The following is a 26,252-nucleotide window of genomic DNA, read 5'->3' as shown; positions in this document are numbered from 1 at the left end:
AGTCTTGATTTATTACTAGAGTAGGGCTGCCTTGAACAAGATAGGTCTCCTCTGAAAAGTAGTTCTGGGTTTTCCTAATGTTGGAAGTTTTTTTCACAGACTGTGCATTAATGACTCATCAATAATTTTGTGTATAAAAGTGGATTTCATTGGATATCTGTGTAGGTATTTTTAAAAGTACACATTAATAGCTGTTGAATTACACCATTTTAGAGTGCCCTGTTACATCAAATATTATTTTAACCTAACAATTTAACATTCCAAAGGTGCTGCAGCAAGAAAATAGACTTATAAGTGAACTGTGCTGCCACTGCCTCCTCTTCTGATTCTGTTTTAAAGTTCTCAGACCGCAGAGATACTGAGTTTTTAATGGGACTTGCACCTTACCTGCTCTCTGCATTTTTGACAGCTTCAAGGTCTTGTCAGCTTTTACCTCTTCCAGAGTTCGTAAACCCATTCTGAACCATTTTTCAGATGTCTTCACTCCCACTCCAAAGACTGAAGTAAACTGCTAAGGTCAGTAGAAGAACACATATTTCAGCATTGTTTTCTAAATTAATAATTTTCTAAATTAATAATAAGTCAAGGTGGTTTCCCAGTGGAAATACTGGACAGAATTTATCCTATATTGAAGATAAAGAATAGCATATTGCATATATGCAGATACAGCTTCATTTCTTTGCATAGTTATATTCAGCAGAAAATTGTTTTGATACATGAGCTGTTCTCATTAAAGTGAAATCTAGAAAATAATACAGTAGAATGCCCAGCATCTTTGCATGATTTAGTTAAACACACACTTTCAACAAAGGTTTGAAATAAGGGTAGTATCCTTTGTTTTTACTGCAAATATAAGAAATGAAAATATTTTACAATATTTTAGGTAGCTGAAGTCCCTCACAAAAATTTCATAGAACAAGAGATGTCTCAACACAGCCTGATTTGACTAAAATTATAATTTTGTATTTTATGCATTAGAAGCTCTCGGTTGTATACATGATGCTGGTGTCACTGCACTCTGGAGAGGTGGGGTAACTGGGAACCCTGCAGCTCTTTAATTCTGCACTGAGGGCAGTGTCTCAATATGAGTGCAAATCACTCATCATGACTTTAAAGATCACCAGAGGTCACAGTGTCACAATTATCAAACCACTGAAATAAATTATATGGTCTATGTTTTACTTGTAGGGTACATGAATAACATGGTTAGGTTTGCTCCTTATGGAAGTGCTGCAGAGGAAAAGTTGATATAATTCACTTTTACCAGATGAAAAAGAGCAATGTTTGTGTCCAGAATTGAAGAATTAGGCCTGTTACACACTGCACTCTTACAGTGTCTTCGAATTGATATCTATGAATCTACTGAGTAATCATGGATTTTATTTTGGAAGATTACCCCCCACCGCCTCCATGAATTTAGACAATGACATAAAATCAATTTTCTTTAGTTCTCTATCCCCACATTAATTGAATTTCTTGGAATAGTTCTATATCCAGTAATAGATCCTTTTGAAAATGCAGCACTAGCAGAAACATTAAAAGATAGTAATCAAAGTATTTAAAATCATTCTTTCATAAATGCCCATGTTTCAGACAAAGATAGGTAATTTCATCCATTATATGTAAATGTAGGATAATTCCTATTTAATATTATCGAAGATTTTCATTTTATTTTTTTTTTAAAATCTTGATTATTTTCAAGGAATTAATTTCATTAGAAAAACACAAAATAGCATGGTTGGAATTCAGAGGTTGTAGATTCAGTGGAAAATGTCAATTATTTGCATCATAAATAGCTACTCAGTGAATTCCATAAAAGCACAATGAAGCTATTGAGAGCTTCTGTATTGACAAAGTGAAGATGAAGAACGTGCTTTTGGGCATGCATCAAGGGTTTTCCTCTTGCTTTCATATTACTGTTCATCTGTGATATTGATCCAATGAATAATGCTTACATCTGTGACATTTTTGTTTTACAACTTTTATTGGGGAATAAATTTAAAAAATGACTTTGGAATTAATGGGATATGTCCATACTAAAACTTTGGGGCGGTAGATTTTTTTTTATTTATTTATTTTCCCTCTATGGGCAGAATAGTGAAATCTGTACTCCAAGTAAGACTGATAGGATTTTAGTTTGGCTCAGTACTGACGTACTTTGAGACTGTTTATAATATTCAAGCAACCAGAAATGATCTCTCCATTTGTACTTGAAATTGAATTCCATTTTGGAGAAGAATGTTTGATGCAACCTGCAAACATATGTGTTTTATAGAATGTAGTGTAAATTTTTTTTTTTAATACGTTTTATATGTTTATAGCCTTTATGCATTTACCATCTGTTTCTTTGTGCTATTGAGACACTACCCTCAGTGCAGAATTAAAGAGCTGCAGGGTTCCCAGTTACCCCACCTCTCCAGAGTGCAGTGACACCAGCATCATGTATACAACCGAGAGCTTCTAATGCATAAAATACAAAATTATAATTTTAGTCAAATCAGGCTGTGTTGAGACATCTCTTGTTCTATGAAATTTTTGTGAGGGACTTTAGCTACCAGAACCAAATTAAACACTAAAATTTAGGAATTTGCTAATATTATGGGATTCTTCTTCACTTACCTGAAAACACACAAAAAAATGTTGTAAAGGACAGGCTACAGCCAGTTTATCCAAAATATTGAAGTTGAGCTCAACTATAAAAAGATCCACATTGCTTTGTTGTAATTTGGAATGTGAAACATTGCATAAAGCATACTGGCCATAATTTCACTGATAGGTTTTATTCTAATATTCTTAAACTCTGAAACTCTTAAAATATTCTTAAACTCTGATACATAATATTCAATTGTTGATCCTCAATTTTTACTACCATTAATAAGTAAGTCTGGTTCCTGAATCCTGCTACATATGTGAATCTACACCTCTTTTCTGAACATTGTTACAGACAATATCAACAAACATCTCTGAACATCCTTTTATACCAGTATTATGATTCTGAGAGAATGGAAGTGCCTTTGAATAGCTCAAGTAAAACTGAATAAAATGGGGGAAATTAAAGTCTCATTCCTTTTACTCTGATTTATTTTTTTCAGAAAACACGGATTATTTTTAGAGGTTAAAACTGCAGATAAAATTGAAAATATATATTTCTAATATATATTTTTCCAGTGGAGAATTCACTGAATATTTAGGAAATTGAAACTGCAGTATTTATCTTCCAGATTCCCTGTAACTATGCAGAAATTTGACCATGAATCTCAACCTACAATACACCTAACAAAGAAACATCTCCGGTCCTCTTTCTTTTGCCTCACACAAAAGAGGATTAAAATAGTCATCTTCTTCACTTGGTATTTTCTTAATAAATGACATAATGTTATAATAACAGGCTAACATAGGGATAAAAAAAAAAAAAAAAAAAAAAAGGCAAAAATAAACATTAGGTTAAACTTACTGCAAAGACTATGCATCACGATAGTTTTATGGAAAAAGAGATCATTTAGTTCGAGCTTAAGAGCAGCTGCATATACATCATGCTAATTAGAAAGGTAGCTGATTTTACCATTATTCACCATTATTATACTTTCTTTCCCTTTGTATTTACTCAAGATCTTTTCTTTCTTTATACTTGGTGTTCTTTTACTGTAAAATAGATAGTCATGTCTAAGCCCTACTAAACAGAGGGTAATATACTCAATTTTAAATAAACAGCAACAAATCACAAAAGATTTACCTTAAATGATTTGTATCGTTCATCATTTAACACATCTTTAGCTCTAGAACTCTCTCCATCTTCAATAATCTCCTAAACAAATAAGAATGTTATTTTTAAAATCAAGATTACAGTAAGATATGGTAAAGTCATCTAATGGAAAATCTTATCAACGTGTAAAAACACTGAGAGCATCCTTAGTGAGCACATCATTATATTCCAACAGGATTAAATTCTGCAATCCTTTTTTCACAGAAATTACTGAAGGATAAAGAAGAAACTGGGACCACACAATGAATTTCACAGTACTTATTTACTCATATATTTTCTCAAGGATGCAGTAGAAACTGGGACCATTGAATATATTTCACAGTACTTATTTACTCATAAATTCACAGCCAGAAAATTTATTTATCATAAGCTATCAATGATCTGTCCTGAAAATTAAATTTTGTTGCTAGAGTTTACTTCTCTTAAAAGTTAGAACATTTTTAAGACCAGATATATTTTTCATGAGTTTATAGTTCCTCCAATCTCTCTGATTAAAATAAAAAATAAAAAATAAAATAAAAAATAAAAAATAAAAAATAAAAAATAAAAAATAAAAAAAAAAAAGAGAGAGAGAGAGCAAAGCAAAACAAACAAGAAAAACATAAATTTATTCTACTTTCTGTAGAACCGTAGAACCATAATTGAATTCCCAGCCCTCAGGTAGTATGTACAAAGAGCTCTTCAGAGGCTACATTCTTAACCGGTGGAGTGAGGCAAAACAGGAGCGAGAGTGAATCAAAACACCCAGCAATGACCTCTGCAGACAGTGGAGACACTCAAATCAGCTGCCTGCTGGAATAACAGTACCTGAGATGTGGAGTCCTGAAAAGGCCAAGAATTAAAGAACAATGCAGGCAATACTCAAAGTCCCAGTAAGAATGTAAAGTTCATGCTTCACCTAGGTAAAATGCTCTGCTATTCACAGCAAGGTGGGATTTAACATTAAAGTGCTAAAATTTACCAGTTTGGTAAAAATAGTATTTCCAATAAGGCATTCAAGTGAGAAAAGTGATGTTGCCAAGGTAGAAGATGTCACATGAGCAAAATTATTACCAGTTAAACTACCACATCCAGATCAGAGTGAGTCTTTAAAAATGGCGCACAACAATCACAATCTATTATTTATTAATGGTATTTATTCATTAAATAACTTCATTCATAAGGGAAACTCATAAGTTCAGTTTCCAAGCTTTATGTTACTATGAAAGGCTTCCAGTAATCATTGCATTCTTAGTAACAAGGATGATATATTGTTATTGAAGGAAATGCATAAGGGTGTGTAAATACACACCAAATATCTATACTGCAGTCTGTGATCTCTAAAAGTAGATCTGTAAAAGAATTAATTGGATAAGAATTTAGAGGTATGTTACCTCAATAACATCTCTGACTTGATCTCCCATGCAGGGCAACCCTTGTATATCTTTCATTCTGGTTACTGGAAATGGAAGACATTTCAGCACAGAAGCTGCTCTCAGAAATTCCAGACAAAATATTTCATTTTCTTTGAATTCATAATTTTCAGCCATTATTTCAAAGGCATCCTGGGAGAAGGGAGAAAGGGGATACAAAAAAGTTAGTAAAAGCTTAAAGTATTCAGTATATTCCTTAAGGATTACTTTGTATAGTAATTCAAGATTTCTTTGTGATATTGTGAAAAGACAAGAGTTCCTCACATGAATTCAGCATCACTATCTAACCACTTAAAATTTCTCAGATATCATAAAAATTATATTTTAGAGTCAAATATAAGAAAAGATTTTGATTTAGGAAAAATTCAAAATTTAAAATCTTTTGTGAGATGAACTTTCCATATTCCATGCAGATCTAATAAAACAATGCGAAATAACAGCCTAACTTTTACAATTAGGCACAAATGTAAGCAATCCAACACATCTTCATTTTCAAGTGCAACCAAATAGGAGTCTGTGGTGACACTAGTAAACCACATTTTTGAACTCGTAGCCAATCCTCTATTTAGTAATGTAACGAACAAACCCACTTTTTCCTCACACTTTTCAGCGGTGTGACCTATGCAAAGAGGAAAACCTTTTATTTGTGGATCTTCAACTATCCATGGGCTGGTTTATTATAGATATTGCACTCAATTGCACTTGAAGATTGCCAGTAGATTTTTTTTTTATTTATTTATTTTTCTTTTTTTTTTTTTTTTTTTTTTTTTTTTAACTATCCAGAAGTCATTTATGAAGTTTTGGAGCCTCTCTACCTACCCCACCACCACCACACCACCATCCCTCCAACTATATGTATATATATATATACACATATCAAACACTTTTAGAAATGAAATGAACAGATCACATGGTGGTGGAGAGGAGAGAGCTTTTTGGTTCCCTTGTGAGGAATACTGTGTTTCAAGAGAAAATAAATGTACTGTGCATGTGTGTGAGAACATGTAACATAAGAACTTCTGAAGGCTTCCAGCTGATTAGAAGCTGGAAATCTGAGTTCTTAATGAAGCCTTGCACAAAACCTCAAAAATTTTGAGGTTTTAAAGGCTGCAAAATTAAGTGGTTTCTTCTGAGATTTTCAGAGTACACCATCTCCAGAAGACACTTTGACTGTTCAAAGTATTTATCTAAAATGCATCCTGCACCTGGCTGTTAAGTATGCCCTTATGTACCACTCCAACAGTACAGGACAGGCTAGGTACAACCATAAAAAAATATGATCAGTAAGCCTTGCAAAGCTCCTGCACTGCATAGGGTCTTGCATCCCTGCAGGAGATCCCATTTCTTCCTCATCAGTCTCTCAAGAGCAGCTACCTGATCCCAGCCTTGAAAAGGCCATACGTCCTGCTATATTTATGAGTTGTTGTATATCCTCCTTGTCTTCCAGCTTACTTCTGTTTCTTCTTTGACCCATGAGACATTACAAAATAATAAAGAGCTGTCTCTCAGTGTGCATCTGCCTGCAATTACACTTCACTGAGCTATAGTTCAAGTGTCTCTTCAGAAAAGTTTTAAGAATAAGGATACATAATTACCCTGTAATACAGATACCAAAAGACAGCAAATGACTTACTAAACTAATGACTGCAATGGATAGTAGAAGGGAAAAAATTAAGCAGTTTTTCCTATGCTTAGTGTTTATGGGAACAATGTTCATATTGAGGCTTAGATTTTGTTTCATTTCTGATTATGTCCATCTTTATATAATTTAAACAAAAACAACAACAACAACATTTTGCTTTTTTTTTTTTCTTTGCATTAGTGTGCTTTATATTGAAAGATAAAGCCACATAACCTACAGTACTTGCACGTTCTAGTTATTATATGTATAATACTTCCAGGTGAGCTGGAGTAAGTTCCTCCCTCACTAACCGAGGTGATGGCAGACCCAGTGAAATGGTTCCATCATTACCTCCACAAAACTGAGAACAACATCTGTCATCCCGCACTGAAGGAATACAGCCTGATTTATACAACAAAAACACACTTGAGCTACAATCATTTAGATCGTTAAACATGAAGAACTTTTACAGAGTGAATGTAGATTACTTCCATATTACATTTAATTCAGTTTAGTCAGTTCTAGAAAAATAAATCATCTGATACATTGTTCAGATTATAAACTTTATGGTCTCATTGAATCAAAATGAAAGACTTAATCAAAATCTTGAAGTAAATATCTCTACTAACCATAGGATTTTCAAAGCTTTTATCTCAAATAAAAACCTGAGATCTCAATTGGATTGGTATCTCTTTAAAAGAAATACATACCTTAGATGAACAAAAATTCTCCTTTTTTGGAGAATTCTCCAGTTTCTCCTTTTTTTTCTGTGCTACCGTATTAAAGCATTCTGCATCTTCACATCTGTAGAAAATGTTATCAGAATACTGAAGCAGACATTTACTCAAGGTTTACTTTCCCTTTTAGGGTTGTTTATTTTCACTGTTGTCTGGTTCTTTCTTTACTCACAGTTAACATGTAGTCAACTAGCAGTACCTTCTGCATCTAATTTATCAGCTCCTCTGTGTGATATCTGTTAATATTGCTATAAGCCATTAATGCAACAGTTGATCTGTACTGGAGCCTATCTGTTGAAATAGCTTTATTTTCTTTCCTCCTCTAGGATAGGAAATCCCAGACAAACCAGTTTATCTTCAAGGAATAGCTCATACATAAGTTCTATTTTGTTGGATTGGTTCTCAAAGACTTCCCTGAAGCAAATAGAATCCTGGTTTCTGAGTGAACACTTGCTTATTAAGACCCTTAAAGAAATAATCAAGTCTTTGAGAGTTAGGGATTATTAAGTAATTAATCTCTGAGGATCCCTGTCCATCTCACCAAAGGAATCCACCCCTTAACTGAATACTTATTTATCAGCTATTTATCAGCTTAGTAAGTGCTGTGCCATTTTCATAACAAATCATAAAGACCTCTTTGAGATAGAGAGCTGTTCAGCAAGATGCTTGATCTGGAAGTTTCTGCCACTATCTACGTTCAACTAGCCCTCTGGAATAAGGAATTGAAGGGGTCAGATGTTTCCTCCTCTTTCTTTTTTTTTTTTTTTTTTTTTTTTGTTTTTGGGAGGGGAGGAGGGATATGAGGGGGTGGGATGGGCAGTTGTTCTTCCAAGTTCTTTTTGTTCTTTATCAGCTTCAAAGATCCTTTCCTACCATTTAGGAAAATTAAGATACTACTTTTTGCTTTAAGTGATGTTTACATTTCCAGTCACAAAATTGTGATTACCTTTCCCTTCTTTTCCTCTCTTTGCAACAAATGTACATGAATGCTCAAAAAAGAAGTGTTTGGTAATAAATGTCTAAGTGCAGCTTAACCCTAACAGAATTAATCAGGAGACAGAACCAAAAAGTTATAGGTGTTCTAAAATAATCTATACGAACACATAGAAAACAATTCTTGTAAGTACCTGCTCAGCAGGAAGTAGTAATGACAGACTAGCAAAGTCATCTTGATTAGAAAGCTCAAAAAGTCTAGGAAAGTTTCTTCTCAATCCCAATAGGAGGCTGCTCCTGTGGGCATTTAAATAGAGTTATTCTACACTGAAGAATAAACCATCAGGATAAACATGTCTGTATATACCAGTACCACTGCTGATTTAGAGAGGTACTAGCCCCCTTCTACTGGTGGGTGGGCAATTTTCAGAAAAGATATGTCACCACCATTACTGGAAAATGCAATCACATGTAGCATTTTACTCAGAGACTGTTGACAGTCAATGAGAAAATATAATCAAGGCATTTTTGTCATTGTAGTTTGCATTATTCAGTGTTTTCCTGCCTTTGCAGAGTTCATTAAGCCATTTTAAATAAACAGTTAAATAGTATTGAATATGTATTTTTCCCCATACAAAACACTGCCTGCAAATACACCAATTAATTACAAATCTGCCTTTTTACATGAAACTGCTTTTAACATTGTTTTTGATAAAATCTTTCTGCTTTAAGAAAAAGAAAGCAACTGATTTCCAAGTGGAGTTGCAGTCTATTCAGTCTTATAGTCTATACTGGATAATATTCCAGAGGAGAAAAGCACGTGACACTCGTATTAGCTGAGAAAAAGCTTGCAGTCTATAAATCACTGGTAAAATCTATTTACAGTGATATAAAAACAAAAGTTACTGACCTCTACATTATTCTAAACCTTGGTACTTTATACATTAAGCACCTTGCCAACTTCTTTATCAGTTAGATGAATACACAGATTGCCTGTTTCAAAGATACTGGTGCAACAGGAAACTAGATTTCTAAGATTTCCAACGTGTGGGATTTTAATTCTCTCCTGAGTATTCTGCAGAGGCTACTTTAATTAAACGTGAAAGATAGCTGGGCTACACTTCAGCTCTTTATTTTATTTTTTAAACCTTTTTACTGAAAATTTTCCATCTCTGCCTGAAACTGTGGAATGTGCACTGGTGAGACAAGGGCTGTGGAAATATTTGAGGATAGAATAGGCTTCAAGATCCAAGCTGGTCAGATGTAAAACCACACAGAGATTTTGATGAATTATGTTAAAAATAATGAATGGGCTGACAGAAATTGTGAGACTTATTCAACGTTTGGTATTTAAGACTTAATATAAATAAAATACCAAGAACAAACAAACAAAAAAATTACAAGTAATCATCTTGCACAGGTAAAAATGTACTCTAAAATATTAGATTACAAATACTAAAAATCACACTCAGATCCGTTCCCCTGCTACTTGCAAAAGTCTTTAATAACCTGTCTAAAATTTTGCAAGAACAGAAATTTCCAATATTAAAGTGGAATATATAATAAGATAGGTATTTTGAGAAAATATTTTAAATCTAATTTATTTTGCAAGGAAAGCATTACGGCTTCTTGCACAGGACACTTGTCTTATTTCCATGCCTCTATCCACTCTTCTTCTGCCATATGACCTTGGAAAGCTGCTTCAAATCTCCCTGCCATTGTTTCCCTTGCTATCTTTCATTTGCTGTCTGCTAGGGCTGTGAACTCTCCAGGGCATGAATTGTCTTTTACAATGTGCAGCATCTCTTATAAAAAAAAAAAAAAAAAGTCTCTGTCTTACTCAAGCCTGTAAATGCTACTGCTACACAAATTAAAAAATAACAACACCACACTTCTGTAGAGGTGAACTTAACCCACCAAAGAGCAAAAGTTTAAAGTGTGCTTAAAAATAAATAAATAAATAAATAAGGAGAAATCCCATATGATTCAAGGACTATTATATTGAGAACAATTTGATATAAATTGCTTTTCGTCTCAATCACTGTTTTACACTCCAGGTTTATTTAGTACATTGTAAATCTGAGGGATGGCTTCTAGTTATCATAACATTGCTGTTGCTAGTATTTGGTGTCTATTAAAAACTGACTAAAGTGATTTTAAAAAGATTTTGAATAAAGATTCAAATAATGTTGTTCTCACTTTCACCAGTATAAATCTTAATTTCAAGAGTCAATGGAAAGAGACACAGAGTGTGCATACATACCTTTTATATACACAGAGACAAAATACTTCCAAGTTTTTATTTCAAGGAGGATTAGGGAATTTGAGTCAACCTGTAGAATTGACTAAAGGGATTTCCAGCTAAATAAAGTAATCTATTTTTGGTCAATCTGATTTTTTTTTCCTGACTTTTTGGTATTTGAACTGAACAGGAGAAAAAACAAAACAAAACAAAACAAAAAAAAAAAAAAACAAAAAAAAAAAAAAAAAAAACAATACTCACCCAGTGCCCATGATTTTATCATGTCACGTTATATCAATTGGAGAAACAAGGTCACTGAGAGATGGAGAATAACAGTAATAGCATAATGTGTATCTTAATGTGCATGATCTTAGAGTCATTGTACACACGTGCTAGAAATAAATGTTAATTCCAGCTGCTCGTCATATTAACCAACAGCAACAGGTTCAGTTCTTACAACAGAGTAGCACTCTTGAGAAGTTTGCTTTTTTTTCACATGATATGAAAGAAAAGAGGACATTTGTGAGAAAAAAATTTGCTGATAGAGCACAACAATGCAGAGAGGTTGTCAATCATGTAACACTGCCCTTGAGCAGAAAAAATTGTACAGTGTAATGAGAAAAAAAATGTTAAAGTATATTACCCTTTTTAATATGGTCAAACAAAGCAGCATAGGATTGATGAAAACATGCAAATTTGGGTTGCCAAGAAGTGCAGGTATTCTATCTGTATTTTAGGAAGAAGCCTCCCACTTACCTTAAAAAATGAGAAGAGTTTCTCCTTAGATCAAGCCACTAGTTCATTTTGGATAGCTATACTCTTTACATACATTTTAAAAAAATTTGCAAATTTAATGTATTGTCCGGAGATTTTTTAAACTATGTCAGTAAGACAGTACCTGTTACTTAGAGTATGTATTCAGTTCATGGCTTTCTCCCTACAGAGCTCCCAAGTTCATCATAAAATTAAAGCTGAGGTTCTCCTGAGGTCTGATTTAAAACAGAATAAAAATAAGGGCTTGAGCCACTGACAGAACTCATTTCTTTAGCTACAAAAAGAGAAAATAAAAGAGGGATTTTTTTTTCCTCTAACAGAGTGGAAAGGAAACCAGGCATCTTTCCCATGTTAAGCATTCACATTCTCATTACCGTGAGTAACAGCCAAAGTAGAGTAACACTCAGTAGCATTAGCAATAAGCCTCAGAATCACAGAAACATTTGCCTCTGACTTAATTTGTTTCTTCTGTAAGAATTAAATTGTATTTTCCTCACAGAAGAATGTATTTCTGAATTTTATTGCAGTCTGGTATTAATATTCAAATCTAACAGTCCCTCTCGGGTAAAACAGAATGACTCCATTTATTTTACCACATGAAAACACAATGGAGCCCCCAAGTGTATATTTTTAGTGGGAGAGGGGGAGGATGGCCATCTATTTATATCTATATGGAGGATGGCTATTTATATCTAGATATCTATTTAAATGTGAGGAAAAGAATAATATTGTAATAGCATTACAAAAAAAATAGCATTAATGTTTAAGACAAACATAAAATAAACATGTTAATGTACAGGCTCTGGTAAAATGATTTACCCCTTTGTTTTGCATCTTCACTCATCTGAACAGCTACATTTCAACTGTTAGAGTCCAGGCTACACATTCAGGTGCACTCCTGAATCATCCAAATCACTAATGCCATGGCAGTAGTTCTCAACCTGTGAATCATGAGGCCACAGTATGTGATGCACAGTGATCCAAAGACTACATGAGGACCCCACAAGTCTGAACTGCTTACATTTCTCCTTCGTAAGCTGCCACATAATGCCACTGTTTCATCCTTGGCATGTAATTTGACATACTCAATCTATTAATACAAACAACAGGACCTCCTGAGCTACTCGAGCCTCAGAAAAATAAATGGGGGGGGGGGGATTTGCCCCACAGTGAACATATTCATGAAAACTTCTCATCTGCACCATTTATGCCAACCCTGCTTTAGTTTCTTCTATGATGTAAAATTGATTTGTTGTAACTTTCTGTATATTATTTCCTGGATCTTGGACAATAATGGAAACATGGAACAGCTGAACACAGAGGCTGTGTTTAGCATGCACTAAACCACCACATTGTCCTCATGATATCTCATCAAATATCTCTGCCATTTGATTTTCATAAATGGCTTTTTTTCATAATATATATATAGAACAGAATCCAAGATTCAAACTGATCACTAATTACAGTTATTATCTCAAAAAATCAAGTCTCCAGCAGTGTCTCTCACAAGAAGCTAGCACATTCACAGCCTCATTGTCTCCACGTCACTACTACATTAGCAACTGTTCTCTTGCTCTTATGAAGAGAGAAAAAGATGTCAAAAGTTAACTACTATGCTATTTTAAACACAGATACTACACATTCAGAAGAGGATTTTGATATAGGGTACCAGGGCAAAGCTCAGTAAGAGGAAGAACCAATAAGTTCATCCAAGAATGCATAAGCACATAATAGCTCTGTGCCCCTCTAATAGGCAAGATCAAAACCCCAGTATTTTCAAGCTAAGCAAAGAAAACAGAAAATCTGTAAGAAAAAGGAACAACTCTGTCTCACACAATAAAATTTTTATAACAAAATACTATCATCAAAACATAATTCAGGATGGATTGGACCTCATTTTCAGGATGTACAGCATCGAGCCAGGGAAAATCTGTCATTTAATGGTTGGCTGCCCACAGCATGCACAAGTGAATTATACCAATGCTTCAGTGCATTTGCTAAGTGCTTTCACTGAAAAATCTGTTGGAACACTTTTATTCAAGAACATGAATTACAGGTTTAATACAAGACCCACAGAACAGCAAAAAATGAAAGTCTGACTCCCATGACATTATGCAGACAAACTGGCAGGTCTCTACGGAATGGGCTGACTCTTGCAGTCCATAAACACCAAAGCCTTCAACTGTCACTGCAAGCTTTGTTTGTGAGGAAAAAGACCAACAGCCCTAAGGAGTTACATTATGACTTTCAAGATGCAGATGCTAGACAGCTAGACAGACTCATACGCATTATCAGTTTGTCCAGTGCCACCTCCAGAAATAAAATACAGCATAAAGTAAGAGCAGTATCTCCCAAAGTAGGAGGATGAAAAACTGACACCTTTGTCACTACAAAACCTAATTTCTACCCAGACCCAGAAACGTTTGATGTATAGGAGAACAGAAGGGAGTCTCAAACTGCACTGCTTCTAATGTGTTTAGCTCAATTCATTTATCAAATACAAGTTGTAGTCTGACATTAAGGCTGCTGCAATGATAAACCTGGAAGTAATTGAGAATCTGCCTCTCTGGTGAATCATAGGTATAACAGGAAGCACTCAATAAATATTTTGCTGTTATCATGGTTTTCCACTGAAGTTTGAACTGAATCTTGGACTATATTCAGTAATTCAACAGTTTAAAGACAAACTATATATTCAAAAAAGTTATAGTACTCATTGTCTGAAAATGGAAAAATACTGTTAGAATTTGCAAGAGATTAGATATTTTAAAATAATAAAATTAATTTTAAAACATATCTTTAAAAAAAGGCAATACATTTTTCTGGATCTTTTTGTGGCCAATATCTTAAAGAACTAAAAATCATTACAACTTCATGCCTTGTAGGAGTAGGCATTGTATATTGCCATTATCCATCACAATTACTTTAATTGTTTGTCTTCTGAATGGACTGACAAATAATGTCTTAATATAGAAAATTCAACAAGGAGCTATACACTTTCAGAACTACCACCGCATTCCACTGTTGTAAGCAAGTGTAGAACTAAGGCACTTAACTCTTACCTCTCCATGAATGCCACATTTTATGGTATCTTTGGACCATACTACATCTTTCCTTATGGCAGCATGAATTTAGATTTTGTAAAAAATGAAAAAGAATTGCCACTTCCAGGAGGCTAAATGATAAGAGCAATACACAGCCTTGCTTTTCTAGCAGGATGAGACACAGTAGCCATTTCAAAAGCAGCAGTTTTTGTAATGCTGGAGGCATTCGGGCTGGAAGGGACCTCAGGAGGTCTCTAGTCCAACCTCATGGGTCAAAACTGAATTCTGATCAGGTTACTAAAAAGGTAATTTTTTTAAGTAAAGAAACAGTTTAATCTACTTGAGTACCATAAATGCTATTATATAATTGGTATAATTGGTGATTTCAAAGAATTGCTACAAGGCAAAATTCAGGTTAATTTGGTGTATTCCTGGACCAAGACATTTGGACTAGCTTAGCTTTAGTTCTGAATTCCCATATTTACATGGTAAAGGATTTTTATTGCCAAATTACTGTTTTCTGTTGTTTTTCTTTTTATATGAATCTTACAAACATTTACCAGTAAGGTTTGCATGTATTTATAGGCACACATACACAAAGTAAAAGCATAAAAATTATAAACAATAACAAAATAAATCATAAAACTTGAGGCAGATGAGGAGGTATTTCATGTTATAGTCAAAATATAAGCCAGATTTGTTCAGACTAAATTACATTAGAGTTTCTATGTTAAATGTTTCCTATTGAACAGTCTAGAGCCAGCCAAGAGGAGCCATTAGGCAAAATAAGTTAAGAGGAGCCTGAGACATCCCAGGATCTTCATGCCTACTGAACTGTGTAATGGTAAAAACATTAAATAGGATATATGACAGTTTTTAAGGTACCTGTTTAAATGACTAACGTAAGGATTTTTTCATGTTAAAGTAATTGCACTGTTCACTCAATCTGTTTTTGAAATTAAGCAACTGTAGAAATCTGAAGCTTATAACCACACTCAGAAGAACTGAACACCTGGGCAAACGAGAAGGGAGCAGAGCAATTGTGAAGTATCTTGGACTGACCTAAACTAAAATTTGTTAATCACTATTTCCATCTTGTTAAATAATAAAGGCCAAAAGAAATTTTCAGAATGTTATTCTAACATTTGTTTTAAAAATTCACGTGTTTACAAGCTATTAGTGTATTTAAAGATCCACAGTGTTAAGCTTTCAGTATTGCTGAAATGATGTAATTAAGTTCGCACTCAATTTTAATTTAAAAGTTGCAGATTTATAACTTCTTTAATTACTATAATTGTGCTGTTTAACTCATGAATTTGCTGAAGGTGCCACAGATAGTATGGACACAAGTACTCTATTAATTATTTTACTTATCCTAGTTTTTAATTCATGGATGGAATATGTCTTACCGTGAATTTCTTGTTGCAGTTATTTAAAGTTGTTTTCCTTTGACATGAATACTGAGATACTTTGCTTGCAGTGAACAATGGCACTTCTGATTCAGGTGTATTCAAAGTAGGATACCGATCTGCTTGTTCCTAATAAGAATAAACAAAGGAGGGTCACAGGGTAGCACATCTGCCAAATAGCTTAAAATAACAAAAATATATTCCTTGAGCCCGAAATGCGTATGTTTTAATGTGGTTAGAGAATAATAATGCTCTTACCACCTTCCTAGGAAAAAAATATTTAATTTCACATTAGCTTCATTGACGTTAAAAGTTTATCTTAATTTCTTCATATCTTTCATTTTGAATTCTTGCAGAAAGTTTTCAATGGCACTGTCAAACATCTCTCTACATGGTGAATACTATTGTTATTGAAGTATAATTTTAAAACTACAAAAAGTAATAAGGTTGAAAGAACAGAACTTTTCTTTCCATAAATCACTAGATGATTCAATACAAAATCAGGGATGTTACAGAAGGGAAAAAAAAAAAAAAAAAAAAAAAAAGATGCACAAATAACTGACTTTTTTTTTTGTCTGTATCTAGGTTCAGTGGTTGACATTTACATGACTTTAAAAACCACACTCTCTTCTTGTAGCCAAAGCAAAACTTTTTGGTTTGGATTGTATTTATTCAACTAAATGTTCTATTTTTTTCATTATAAAAAAAAATGAAACATTTACAAGCAGCCATAGAAGAATCATCTCCATGCTTTCATCCAACAGCCAGTGCTTGCCTTATGATGACTAAATATATATGTATGAGTATCCTGATCAGTGAGCAATTGGAAAAGACAACCTGGCAGCATCTTTTCTGCTGCTTTATATTTCCAGTCCTTTAATTCCTTTGCTTTCAGTGGAAGTGACCAAATCTGAAATGTTTTGGAAACACTCAAAGTGTTCTCAGCATTTCTGTGAATTTTTTGCTATTTGTCATTTTGTCTAAAAAACATTGGCAGATCTGTCAAAAACTTAATGCATTCCACCATCCAAAAACCACAGGGAAATCTTTCAACAAGAAAAAAAAATACATATCACACAGATACACTGAAAAAATGTTTACCCCAACATTGGAGTGATAACCCTTTCTTCCCCTTTATCAAAAAGAAACGCAGGCATAAAGATAACATCTGTGCTAGGCAAACCTAGAAATATGTGTATGTGCCCCCTACACACACAACATATAATTTCACGCTAAATTGCCTTTGTATCTGATTCAAAGCAGTTAAATAATAGTATTCACACACACAAGACATTTGCTTGCATAGCTGAAGGAACAGTGAATTATATGGCAGTCTTCATAGTATATGCTGAAAGGAAGGAAGTTATTTTATATGTAAGACCTCTCTTGAGAATAACCAAAATGGTTTTCAGTCAGGATCAACAGCACTACTCATCCACTCTTGCACACTTTCATGAATTATACTTAGCAATTGATTTTAAATCATATAAACTATGATTGATTATGGTTAATATGCTGCTTGAATTGATAGTGCCAGCTGAAAAAACTGGGAACGAAAAGCATGTTACTGAATAGAATATATAATAAGCTGCTATCTTCATTAGCACACAGACATGTTATCTAAGAACAAGAGCCCTTATGTAACATTACCTGGCATTGTAGACTGAAAAATAAATGCAGAAACTATGTATTTAAGAAGTTTATAGACTAGCACATAAACATTCTGTTCCTGCCTTAGCAAAGTTATTTGAGTGTTTTTCTTAATCAGCAGTGGTTATACTTTTAATTAGCAGGAGTTGATTATATATTAAAAAAAAAAAAAAAAAAAAGAATAAAAAAAGAAAAAAGAAACGGGTTGGAAATCAACAGCAAAGATGTCTAGCAAACTGCGATTACTATAATGTGATTTTTTTGAAATATTATGGTGCCTGCATAAGAACTATGGAGATAATCTCCTTTCAGCAAAACAAGATTTACATTGCTTTTCAGTGGGAAGAACGGATGGGAGAACACTATTTGTACAGATTATGGAACAATCCTAAAATGTAGTTGAATGGAAATTACAGTGTATTACAAAGAATCCTGGAAACTCACATTACCTCAAAATAATGTGTAGTACTGGGAAGGAACAACCACCAATATGTTAAAAAAAAAAAAAAAAAAAAAAGCAAGCATTCAAAATTCTTTTTTGCAAATATATCCATTACATTAAAGAGAAATTATGGTTAACTATACGGGGCCAGCCACTGAAAAATATCCAAACACGGACAACTTACTTGCTAGAGCTAGTGCATTTACACCTCACATCCAGCCTACAGTAACAGTGGGTGTCACTGACATTCATTCACAGCGACATTTCCCATATGGTAGAAGCAGAAGAACGAGTCGGTACCACTAGCATTAGTTTTCACAGGCTCAGGTACAAAATTAAACTTGTAGGGGATTCCTGTGTTCTTTGTCAAATCTTTTTTTTTTTTTCTTTTTTTTTTAATACACAAAATATAATGGCATAAAGAAATAACAAAGAACGGGTGAAAATGTAGCAGCAGTGAATGAGGTGTGCAGATACTACAGGCTGTGTCAGGCCACATAATTCAACAGCCAGCAGCTTTGATCAAATAATAGTCTGCTGATATCCAGCATTTTATGAAGAGAAGGCAGCTAGTTTATAAGTTTCATTTTATTTTCTGAGAAACTCTGACTTGTCAGTATGAAAGATTTCTTCCATTAGTTAGAGCCTCTCTTTCACAAGACAACAGAGTGAGACACTCAGGAAAATGTTAAATGTGAGTTGCCTGTCACATGATATGGTAGGGAATCAAAAAATGTGATACTTCCTTTTCCCAATGTGGAAGGAGATCCTTTGTTTAAGGAAATAAATCTGTTTGCCTTTCAAAAGACAGAGAGGGAAGGTAAAGGGAAGAGAATAGAATAACTAACTTATAGGTCCTGTCTGAGGAAAAGGCAGAAGAGAGACAATCACAGTTCATGAGGCTACTGAGGATGCCAACCCACTGGTTCTTTTCTTTTCTTTTTTCCCTCTGAAATATTCCCCTCTACCTCTGCCTTTTCTATAACCCAGGAAACAGAACTACTTTCTAGCCTGGGGATGTCTTCACATACTTTTTGTTGTTCCTGTGATGCTACTGTCCAGAAAACCCATCTGCTTGTGGAAAGGAAGGTATCTCTTCACTTAAAGATATCAGTGGGACAAAATCATTCCTCAAGCTGAGAACTATTTAGATTTCCATTTAAAACAGGTATTCTGCTTCAACACTTCTGTAGCCTATGGAATAAAATGATGGCTTATGATTATAAAAGCCAACTGTTACCAAGAATTCAGACCAGCCTAGATGTGGTCACCCAGCCTTTATACTCTATAAATCATTTTAGCATCAGAGCATCTCTCCAATCATTCACAATCATAGAAAGATGTCCTTTAATGACTATTATAATTAATGTTAGCTAATGGTCTGTAACTCTGGCTTTATTCCTCATTTTGCATGGAGGACATTTCTTTTCTGCAATGCATTAAAACAAATGTCCTACAGGAAGAACACCTTCCAAATAAGCTACTACAAGACCCAAAAGATGCACTTATGTTGCTATTGATATTAATGGGAATTTTACCATGAACTCACATCCAATGAGATTTCACCCAAAACATTCAACCATTCAATCAATTTCTTTTTCCTCAAAATGAGCTAAATGTTTGTTAGTTCATTTTCATTTCACATTGTACAAGACTGACATAATGGAGCAAATTTTTTTTAGGTGAAATTACAATTAAATTACATACATGTATGTACAAGTTTAGTCCAGTACTTAAAAAGAATATTAACCTGATCTTCAATCCTTATTTGTTGTCAGGAAAAAAAAAAAAAAAAAAATTAAAAAAAAAATCAGTGACACTGAAATATTAAAATTATTTTTTAAATTATCTAAAGTTCTAGAATTCTTTTCTCTTCCTTGTTTGATTGCTCTACAAAAATGTTTATAATTTGAGAGCCACTATATAATTAGGACTGGTCTCAACTATAAGCTTTAAAGTGAATGCTACAGCTGTCACTGGCTTGCTAATTGCACTCTACATTTATAAGCATGAAATCTTTGTTTCTATAAAAATAGAAACAGCCAGTCTCCAAGTATAATCATGATCTCCTGACAGTGCTGCTACTTTTTTTCAGAAGTTTCTGCTCTAATAGTATTCCAAAAGGAATTTTATATATATAAAATAATATATAATTCTTTTATAACAATATATATTATATTATATAAATTATATTATATAAATTACTTTATATATTATATAATTATATATAAATTATTATATGTTAAGGTCTTCTCATTAATTGATAATAATTATTATTATTATCATAATTATTATAATAACAACAATAATAATAAGTTTTAGCACAGTTGGAGACATTCTGGAGAAAGATGAAGGCATTTCTTGCATTGAAAAGGGAAAAATATATTTCCCATAATACCGGAATGCATAGGTTTTCAAAGACTGCTAAAATTAAGAATGCGCATAAAAAGTATTTTGGATTAATTTTTAATCCTAATGTAAATCTCTCAGCAAAGTTCACAAGATGTTGTTCATATTTAGAGATGTTTTTGCATTCCCGATATTTACATTTTCATAAATATAGCTTTTTTTTCTGTGAGATTACACCGTGCAGTATTTACAAGGTTAGTTTTTTTTCCTGCTTTGCATTAATTTCTTTAGTATATTCTTCCTTCAGCAGATTCACTGGAAATATTACAAATATACCGCAAAAGTACTTCCTTGGAAGGACTGCAAATATAAACATATTCTGTTACAGAATTATGCCACATCTGAGGGCGACAGCTCCATCTGGTGTATTCATTTTTTTTTTTATTATTATTATTTTGGAAGTGTTATTAAACACTAATTCCTATAAGTAAAGTCCTGTGGAACAGGTTCTGGCAATGAAATATGACTTAAAAATGAATCAGAATCTACATGCTTTATTGGTAAAGGGTGATATTTATAAATCATTCTTCTTACTTTAAAAATCAGAAGAAGAAAACAGTGAGATATTGTATTGAATATTGTATTAATATTCAGGCATCCTATGCCTAGCAAGAGATTACATACTGCACCTTTTGTGGTACCAGTATTCACAGTTATCATTTTGAAGCAGGGTCATTGTTCACACAGAACCTAATCCAGGCCCTCTGAAATCAGCAGGAAACCTTCACTTCAGAGAAGCATTAGACTAGACTTCTAACTCTCCTGATGCATGAATTAATTTCTTCACCAGTCCATGTCCAATCCATTGGCAGCACGAGGCTCACATGATTGCAAGACAAGGGAAGGTGTTAACCCTGGCACAGCGCAGTATCTATTTCATGGCCCAGTGGCATGTGCTATTGTCGCGCTGTGCACAGCGCTTGTGGACATCACTGGGCACAGTTGTTATTTACAGTCTGTGCTGGGGGTACTGCATATCAGTGTTTAACACTATGCCCCAATTTGAGAAATAAGAACATAATTTTGACAGATATAGTTCTCAGGAAAGTGTCGTCATCCATTGCTTCAAGGTCAAACACTGTTCACTGAATAATCAGCCTGCAATTCATAATAGCATCCAACTTGCTGCTCCCATTGAGAGATAATGAAATATAATGATACCTTTATTCCATATCACAGTTTTACTCTGTGGTGCCAACTTCGTAAATGTATGTCCACAAACTCCAGCAGCCTTGATTTCAGAGTTCCTTCAAGGGCTAGCAGTTACCTGATCACTTCTGAACAGCAAAAGTTCTAACGTTTTTGTATTATTTTGAAGATGCAAAGTATTCTAGCAGAAGCCCATGAAAATGCATTCAACTCAGTGGGACATTTACCATGATGTTGAAGTATTGGTGGAAACACCGAAGTACCACAACAAAAGTATGCAGTTTATTGACGGATGTTTCCACTTTAATAGCATATGGTTATTATTTCAGTTTGTAATGTGAGAGCACAGTAACAGCATTACCAGACACTAATATTTGGCTGTTCGAAAAGGTATAGAATATCTTCATCTTAATTTATTAAAACCGTGAATTACTTATATAACTGTAGAACAAAATGTATTTAAATAATGAAATTGTAATACAATATGATTATGTGTGTATATAGGTTAAAAAACAATAGTAATTTAATCACAGTCATTCATTTTAAATGACACTGCATTCACACTGAACGATCTGTCTTACCGTGAGGCGATATTTCATTTCTGAATCAACTGGTCTTCCCGCTTCCATGCAGGCTGTTAGCCATGAAATATCCAGTAATTCAAACCTGGAGCTGTCACCCACAGCCTGTCCTCTCAGCCAGTCCAGCACTTCTAGGTAAGAGTTGTTCTCAGCCACAATGTGAGTGACAGAATCACTATCAAGAAATACAGAAAAAATTTTCTTTTCTTTCTGAACCCAACTGTATACAGCTATGGAACTGCTATTTTTGTATTTACCTCCCACACACTACCTGAAAATTGCTATATATATTATATGTTAGGATGTGGGAAGAGGATGCTTTTTCATATCACAATATGTCTATACCAGTCACTGAATCTGCTTTGAGGAAAAACTTTAGCCTGACAACTCCTGTAAGTGCAGCATTTTATTTCTTTTGGCATCATTTGACTGCTGTAAGTCTATCTTATTACACATCTTTTTGCAAATGAAAATATTTGGCTTGCACAAGCCATATTATAATGAAAAGGCTGCTTTACAATACCTGACAACCTGCCTCCCAAGATTCCCAGTCAGTGAAGAAAAGCTTTCCAGTATTCAAAATTCTGTTAACAATCATTTTTTAAAGATTTGCAGCTAGTAATATTTTTTGGAAATTTAATTTTTCACTACTTACATTAAGCTACTGCCAAAGGTTCATGAGCTAAATCTGACAAATTATGCACTGCATCTAAAGAGCGCTTTTTTGCTACTAAGATGCCAGTCTCTTACAAGACTGATATCCTAGTTTAGCTAGTATAAAAAATTTCAGTGAGTTTTGGATCAATAAATTATTTAGCGGTTATGTGTACATTGCTTATAAATATGGTAGCAAGAAGTTTACATACTAAATGTAGTTTGTTTTGTTAGAATAACTTTTGAAAGAATTCCATGATAGTTCACGATGAAAAAGACACAGTTCAGCACCTTCTGCTAAGAAAGAATGGACAGGGGCAAAGTTTACATTTCAAGAAAAAATTGCACAGTTGGAGTGATCTGTAAATTTCTACCTGGCCCACTGATGTTCCTCAGTAAGTTTAAAAGACTACTAACTTGGTAGGAAGATTTAAGAGTGCACTTCCAAGTGTTTCCCTCCACAAACACCCCAGAAGGGTGAAGTCACCCAAAAAAAAACTAACAGATAAAGGAGGAAGCTTCATTTTCATTAAACTTGTAGGACTTCAGTATCTCTGAAATCTATGTGAAAATTAACTGAAATCAGTCAACAAAGAAGCTGAAATTTTCACCATGAATTCTCCTGAGAGCAACATCCTCCATTTACAAGCCTCTGTATCCTCCTGCTAGCCCATGCTAGTGACAACTTTGTGCATGTACAGTAAATTTCAAAGGGACTTTGAGCCTGGTCCTGATTAACTTCACAGATTGCATTGCTGACCTTCCATAAAACCTGGTGAAGTTAAGCCATCAAGCCATTCCAAGACAAGGCACCACTGAAGAGATGGCTGGTTTGTATGGACTTTAAAATAACCTGTGCAAACTGTTAAAGACAGATTGGCTGTACAACCTTTCAAAGCAAAATACTTCCTAGGAAACCAACAAAATCTCTTGGCCCTGTGACCCCAATTCACACTAATAATCACTAACTTTATTAAATCTCCCAGCCACAAAGACAAATGCTGAGGAGTCTTACCATAGAAAACTTATCATCTAATTCTCCAGTGCATTAATTGTACTATATTTTGGACAGATACATAATGCATAGAATACGCTATGCTTTAAAAATACAAATGATGACGCAGCATAGTGCAATTCTTTTCTCTTCATACTGTGCAACTTGAGGAACAGAGTTCATTGAAAAAAAAATGCCTAATGTATTTTAATTTTAAAGATAGCAAATCTAGGCTAGGTGACATTATGAAATACTATTGTTTTTATTACTACTTAATCCTACTAAGTTCTACTTTAATTAAACTGTCACATCCTCACTTGAGTAAAACAAAATCAGTTAGAGACATAGAACTTCTGCTTCCTGTGGTTTATTTCACTTTATATAAAATATTCATATGTAATGTATTTGTGCCAAGCTGCAGATCTGGGAATTTTGCCATCACTACACTTGCAGCAGCTGTTTAGTTGCTGTGCACCAGTTTCCTCTGGTACCTGTACAGCTGTGCCGTCTTCTTGGCACAGAATGTAACAAATTAACATTTTCTCTGGCATTTAAAAAAAAAAATAAAAGAAAAAAATCAAGAGTTATACAGTTGTTTTTCACCCAGTAGCAGCTAAGCTGAAATTAAATAGCACCTCAGTTGTATACAACTTGCAGAAAGTCTGAAACATTGGCAATAAATACCTGTGTCAACAGCAGTCCAGATAAAACCCTTTAATCAGTCCTCAATGGATTGTTAATGTAGGACTTAGAAGAGCCCATTTTATTTTTTTTTTTTTCCTGAAAATTCTATTAGTTTTGTATCAGACACTAATTGCCTACTTCTGTTCAATACCTGCTTAAATCTTGCTTTATTTCTTCCTTGTTTCTTCCCTGGTCTTTCAAAGTTGATGAGACTGAAAAATCTGTGGAAATAATCTTTTAAAGGAAAGACCCAGTTGCATGCTATATGCAAAAAGATCCAGAGAAATGATCAATACTTGGTTTTCTTCCAACTTCTCAAAAAACCTACATAATGATGTAGGTTTCAGAAAACTGCATAATAACTAATGCTCATGAAAAGCAATATTTGGAGGAAGGCTTCTTTCAAAATGAATAGGTTTATCAAAAGACCACCATATTATAAGTCTGCCACTGGATTATATCTTCACCCTGAAATGCAACATCTGTGATATTTCATTCCTAGGCCTTTCCTCCAGAGCTCTGCCAGATTGTACCAAAGTGTTAGCCAGTAATTCTTAACCTCACAGCAGTGTATTACTCAGAAAAAGATTAGATATTAGAATACCAGGGATGATGTGGAGAAATGCCCCCTCAACACACCACACTTTCCATGCTGATATATTTACGTGTAATTCTTTTTCACTTCAGGTAGTGGCCACTAAATTAAAAAAAAAAAAAAAAAAAAAAAAAAAAAAAAAAAAAAACCTTACTTGATATCAAGACAGAAATAAACAATGACCCATTTAGACGAGCTAGAGACATGACTCATTTCTTCCTGCAAAATTATACAAATGCACAGAAACAAATCCCATGAAAGACATTCACAAGCTCAGAGCTTAGGTTTCTTGTTTTCCATGTGAGCAGCAGCACACTGAGAAGTGCAAAGATATAAAATTGACAGACCTGTGATAAATTGGAACCATTGATTTTAGAGGTAAAAAGTAAGAGTTTTTGCTAGTCTTTGCATTCTGCCTGCTCTCTGCCCAGAAGGTAATAGAAATGAACTGTGCTTTAGCAATACAGAGTGAAATCCTGAAGCATTATACTGGGAAGAGCAAAGTATATCCACAAAATACAAAGGCAAAAAATTCAACTGCAGTCACTTGTATAACTGCATTTATTAAATTAGCATGTTTTAAGCACCATTCCTGCATGTTATTTCTACATATATAAACATTTTCCTACCTTAGTTCACTTTCTACTCTGAAACCTTTGCTTCTTGCCAGCTCCATTAAAAAGGTTCTTCTGGTCATCCCCATCTTTCTCTGCATAATAAAAATTACAAAGTTATTGAACTTTATTTCATAACTGCAGGAAAATTTGGGGGAATGCATCCCTTTCTGCCTCTTCCTCTGGGAAGCTGGAGTTCTGATCCTATCCATGATGCAAGGTAGAAATGTTTTCACTTGAAAGAAAGGGAGCTAACACACTTTCTGCAAGCAGCTGTACTTAATGTCACCACCCATTGAAGTCATTTTCCTCTGTTTCCCCTCTGAAATCAAGAACAGATGCTACATGAGCAGAAAACATTACTTCTTTTCTACCACCTAGGACTTTTGCGCAGAACTACTCTAAAGAGATGCAAATATGATATAATTGCTTAAAACAGCCATCATCCGTAAAGACTTTATCCAAACAATATTGATTACAGGAAAATCAGCTTCAACTAGTTTAATTGCACAGTTTCATTAGTTTCTGCTTACTTTTTTTTCCCC

At 34.0% G+C, this 26,252-nt stretch overlaps 1 protein-coding gene across 1 annotated transcript in view; it reads right to left on the bottom strand.

Moving 5' to 3' along the window:
- The window catches only part of DNTT (DNA nucleotidylexotransferase), a gene marked incomplete at both ends in the record, with an annotated part of 90,110 nt that extends 64,191 nt beyond the window's left edge, over positions 1-25,919 (bottom strand). Inside the window, 6 exons of the mRNA XM_084289712.1 lie at positions 388-511; positions 3,734-3,805; positions 5,137-5,307; positions 15,936-16,064; positions 22,167-22,341; positions 25,723-25,919. Coding sequence (XP_084145838.1) covers positions 388-511; positions 3,734-3,805; positions 5,137-5,307; positions 15,936-16,064; positions 22,167-22,341; positions 25,723-25,919 — 868 coding nt within the window. The remainder of the gene's footprint in view (positions 1-387; positions 512-3,733; positions 3,806-5,136; positions 5,308-15,935; positions 16,065-22,166; positions 22,342-25,722) is intronic.
- Positions 25,920-26,252: the final 333 nt, after the last annotated feature.

The sequence above is a fragment of the Netta rufina genome (assembly GCF_964035555.1).
Source record: "Netta rufina genome assembly, chromosome: 7".
Taxonomy (NCBI): domain Eukaryota; kingdom Metazoa; phylum Chordata; class Aves; order Anseriformes; family Anatidae; genus Netta; species Netta rufina.
Note: the sequence above shows the minus strand (reverse complement) of the source record. Positions and strands in the feature narration are given on the sequence as shown.